The sequence below is a fragment of the Microtus ochrogaster genome, chromosome 8 (assembly GCF_000317375.1).
Source record: "Microtus ochrogaster isolate Prairie Vole_2 chromosome 8, MicOch1.0, whole genome shotgun sequence".
NCBI classification, from domain to species: Eukaryota; Metazoa; Chordata; class Mammalia; order Rodentia; family Cricetidae; genus Microtus; species Microtus ochrogaster.
Genome location: NC_022015.1, coordinates 12931060 through 12935747, shown reverse-complemented (window position 1 = coordinate 12935747; position 4688 = coordinate 12931060). Strand labels below are relative to the sequence as shown.

Sequence of the window (4688 nt, the reverse complement as noted above, 5' to 3'; positions counted from 1 at the left end):
TCTCCTGGACTGGTAACATCCTCACAAACAGAACCTCAGCTACAGGAAGGCCATATTCAAATTCTACCCAGCAACTTCTGTGCTGTCATTTCTCTGCATAGTGGGAAAAATAGAGAATTCAAAACAGAAGTGAAAGATGACAGGTGTAAAAGAAAACAAGAGGGAAGAACAGCTCAAAAAGAGGAAATATAAAGGGGAAGGTTAGCACGAGATTGAGACAAAGGAAGGAAAGTGTACTAATTACAAGGGTGAGGAAGAGGCAGATGAGAAGTCCTGAATCGGGTTCTATCTGTGTGTCTTTTGCAACTCTGGGGCCTTACGGAGATGCACCAGGAGGCATTTCAGAGATCAGGAGAAAAACAAAGCTGTTTAAAGAAAGCTCTAAGACCTTGCCTTTCGTTATTTCTAAATCCTCGTTCAACTTAAACATTTCCAGTCCCTGGCAGTACTTAAAAAGCGGACTACCCTTGCCAGAAAGTCAGAGAGACAGAACTAGTCTTCCCGCTCCCTTGCCACTAGTTTTCCAGTATCTAACTGGAGTTGTTTTCTGTGTGTCCTTAAAAAATTTTCAAACCAAACCATGTTTACAGTAGTTCCAACTGTTGCTGGCCATGGTTACACTTGACCGGATTACTTTTAAATTATTTAATATTGTTTTACCAGAACATTTGCTGACTCTTTAATGAAACTGTAAAAGTTAAAGTTAGCACTTCTTAAATGTTCCATTATGTAAACAAGTATCAAAGATCTCTTTATATTTTTATTTCTCTTTTATTGAAAATTGATATTTTTCTCACACAACATACCCTGATTACAGTTTTCTCCATCTATCCCCCCCGCCCCCCAGTTTCCCACACATCCACCATTCCTTTGATTTGGATCCACACCTTCCTGTTTCTCATCAGGAAACAAACAGGAAAGCCAGACAGTGATGACATACACCTTTAATCCCAGCACTCTAGAGACAGAGGCAAGAAGATCTCTGTGAGCTCGAGACCAGCCTGGTCTACAAAGTGAATTCCGGGACAGTCAGAGATGTTACACAGAGAAACCATGTCTTGAATCTTCCCCCACCCCTCAAAAAGAGTAAGAAAACAAGCAGGGCTTTAAGGGAAAATAATAATAAGAAAAAACAAAATCTAAGGTGTCTGAATAGGAAAAAATATACAGAAGAAAAAGAGACAAGAAAAGGCACAAAAATGGATAGAGATACAGAGACCCACATAGAGTATTTTTAAACAAATATCAGTTAGCAAAATCATTAAGTATTCCCTTCTTTGTATCTCCTTTTGCATTTTTCCCCTGACTCTTGAACCTGCACAGGACTAGAGTGTCTTCTTTTCAGTCTTTTCAAACCCTTTCTGCACTCACATACCTTGCTCACCCACAACTTTATTCTGTAGCTTTGCTCTTATTTACTATCCACATAATACACATTTTCCTATTAGCAAAATTTACTGATAATATGTCTAATTGTGGAGAAAGCAGCTTCTATGAGAGCAGAGAGTTTTGCTCCAGTCAGATTAACATCATCAAAAATAATTGGAGGTGCTCAATTTTGAAACTTGGTTGTTAACGAAATCTTCAATTTCTCTTTCATGGAAAGTCTTCCTCACTAGTGGCACCTGGATGTTTGAAGTGGACTTTATTGACATGCAATGTGTGACCATCAAATGCCTTGAAAGCCAAGCACAACTTAACCAAGAGGAAATGATGTAAAGGCTTACACCTAACACAGCAATTCTCCCCTGACACTGATGTTATCTTAATTATGTTCTCTTTGTTCATGCACAATGTCCCTGAGAGTTCTTCCTCCATGAGATGCATATACATCCACCTCTGTGTTGTAAGTGCTGACAAGTGTAAAAGTGGGGCTTCCCTAAATATCAACTCTTTCTCAATATTAAGCATCTTGATATTGGGACCTTTTTAGGAGTATTACTCAGGAATCATTTGCATTTAATTGTACTGGCTGTTTCTTGAATGTTTATTCCCTGGCCATTTGCTATACAAAATGTACTCAATCAGATCTCATTCTCTTAAGTTGAGCAACTGGACTTCAAAACACTTCTCCTGGCTTTCTTAGCAGCACTGCCTATTGAGGGTGCTAGAGTCAGAGGGTGAGTGGAACTCTGCCTTTAGGCATTCTCTTTAGAACAGAGAAAAGTTTAGACACGTACAAAAACATGTAGTTAGAGTGAATCTCAGTTCAGTTGGGGGGAAAAATCAGAATTCTTCTAAAACTATAAATTCAGTAGTTAAAGTTCTTTTATACATTTTGGAAAAGCCTGATACCTGACATTCAATGATGACAACAAATGTAGTCTCTAACCAAATGAGGTTCCTTATTTATAGCACACTAAGCTCATAACAGAATATGTGGAAGATTTCCTCACCATCCTGAATCTTGACTGCCCAATGTGCAGGAGAATGACCCGGGGAAACTGGACAACTGTCAGGGAATTTATTCTTGTGAGCTTCTCCACATTGTCCTACGAGCTACAGGCTCTACTGTTTCTTTTGTTTTTGATCATTTACCTAGTCACACTCATGGGCAATGTCCTCATTATCCTGGTTACTACAGCTGACTCTGCCCTGCAAAGTCCTATGTACTTCTTTCTCAGAAACTTGTCCTTCCTGGAAATAGGCTTCAACTTGGTCATTGTGCCCAAGATGTTGGGTACTTTGATACTTCAAGACAAAACTATCTCCTTCCTTGGCTGTGGCGCTCAGATGTATTTCTTCTTCTTCTTTGGGGCTGCTGAGTGCTGTCTTCTGGCCACAATGGCATATGACCGCTACGTAGCGATCTGTGATCCCTTGCGATACCCAGTAATTATGAACCGTAGGTCCTGTGCCCAGCTGACAGCAGCCTCTTGGTTCGCAGGATTCCCAGTGGCCACTGTGCAAACCATATGGATTTTCAGTTTCCCTTTCTGTGGCCCCAACAAGGTGAACCACTTCTTCTGTGACAGCCCCCCGGTGATAGCCCTGGTCTGTGCTGATACGTCACTGTTTGAACTGGAAGCTCTAACAGCCACTGTCCTATTCATCCTCTTCCCTTTCTTGTTGATCCTGGGTTCTTATGTTAGGATCCTCTCCACCATCTTCAGGATGCCTTCGACGGAAGGGAAGCGCAAGGCATTCTCCACTTGCTCCTCCCATCTCCTAGTTGTCTCCCTCTTCTACAGCACTGCCATCCTCATGTACTTTAGACCACGCTCAAACACCTCTCCTGAGCACAAAAAAATGGTGTCACTCTCCTATACCGTTGTCACTCCCATGCTGAACCCCATCATCTACAGCCTAAGGAATAATGAGGTGAAGGCTGCACTGAGGCGGGTCATTAGCAGAACTCTGAGTCCTCGGAAGCTATGACTGACGAACTTAGGCCGAAACTGGCAAGGGTGCAATGTGAGGACAAAACAAAGAACATTGAACTCCCCAAGTTTCCACTCCTTTAGGGGACGCTGTGCACCTACTGAGGTTTTGGACTCTCCACTAGGATCCGTTTGAGAACGAAAGAACACAAAGACTACAGGGCACTGCAGGCTGACTCCATGACTGAGGTAGTAAGTTCCCTAAGGTATTCATGGTTACTTCAATTAGGATCCTCTGAAAGTCAACAATTTCCTACAATTCATCATTTAAGTTTAACCCTGGAATTCTTTATCCAGTTCATTTTAGAATCTGCTTTACTTCCCTCAATTTGCCCCAACACACTATCCACATATTTCAAGAGGACCTTCATCAGTTAGTTAAAATAGACATACTAATAAAACAAATAAATGGTTTTCACTCATTGTTTCCAATTGATTTTTCACTTGCACCCACAATTTGACTCTGAAAACCACATTAGAACCGATGTAGGCCCTGAACACAAAGTCATGAGCAAAGCAAACTTTTATCCTAGTGAGGAAGAGGAGCAATGAAAAGGTACCTTAAAGCTCAAGGGTTTGTGATGGTTGGCAATTAAAGAGCTCTGCCTCCATTGCCCAAGTTGCAATGTGTCTCATTTACAGAAAGAATATTCTACACTTAAAGCTCCTAAATATCATATGCTCTGTATACATAATCACAAACTGTTTCCTGGCAGAATGAATAATCCTTTGTAGGAAGGATGCACAGACTCTACAGCTAAGAATAAGTACAGAATTGTGGGGACCTGCTATACAGAACCCAAACATGGTTTTTGTCCATGCCTTTATTGTGAGTGGGTGAATTCAGTTGTCCTTTCAAAACTGCACATTTGACTAGCAGAGCAATCTCTCTTCAGGATTCTTCCCTATGAACACACACAAACCTGGACTTGCAGCAGATGGCAGCCTTGGTATACTAACACATACACGTGTAGAAACACAGTCCTGAAAATTCAATGTGGCATTTACTACAGAGGTATTTTTCTCTCTACTGACTCTGTGATCTGCCCTACCTCTTTCTGCCATGAGGAAATGGAACCACTTATTTCCTGCACAAACTGTCCTTCAGCATTTGATAACAAAGTCCTCTAATAAGGAATAACAGGAGTAAAACACATTATTTAATATAGAATATATATACATATTAATTTTCAACAATAACATGTATATAAGAACATGTCTTATATAATATATAAAATTTAACAACAGACATATCAAAAACAATAAGACTCACAGAAAAAAATATGCACATATTGGTGCTAATTTTTC

General features: G+C 40.4%; 1 protein-coding gene across 1 annotated transcript; it reads left to right on the top strand.

Moving 5' to 3' along the window:
• The first annotated feature begins 2430 nt into the window (after nucleotides 1-2430).
• Nucleotides 2431-3378, top strand: LOC101981540 (olfactory receptor 10A4). Its single transcript, XM_005351102.1, has one exon. The coding sequence runs from the start codon at nucleotides 2431-2433 to the stop codon at nucleotides 3376-3378; it is 948 nt and encodes a 315-aa protein (XP_005351159.1).
• Nucleotides 3379-4688: the final 1310 nt, after the last annotated feature.

Excerpts from the sequence above, each read along its gene's own strand:
- LOC101981540 (XM_005351102.1), top strand. The coding sequence starts at position 2,431 with ATGACCCGGGGAAACTGGACAACTGTCAGGGAATTTATTCTTGTGAGC.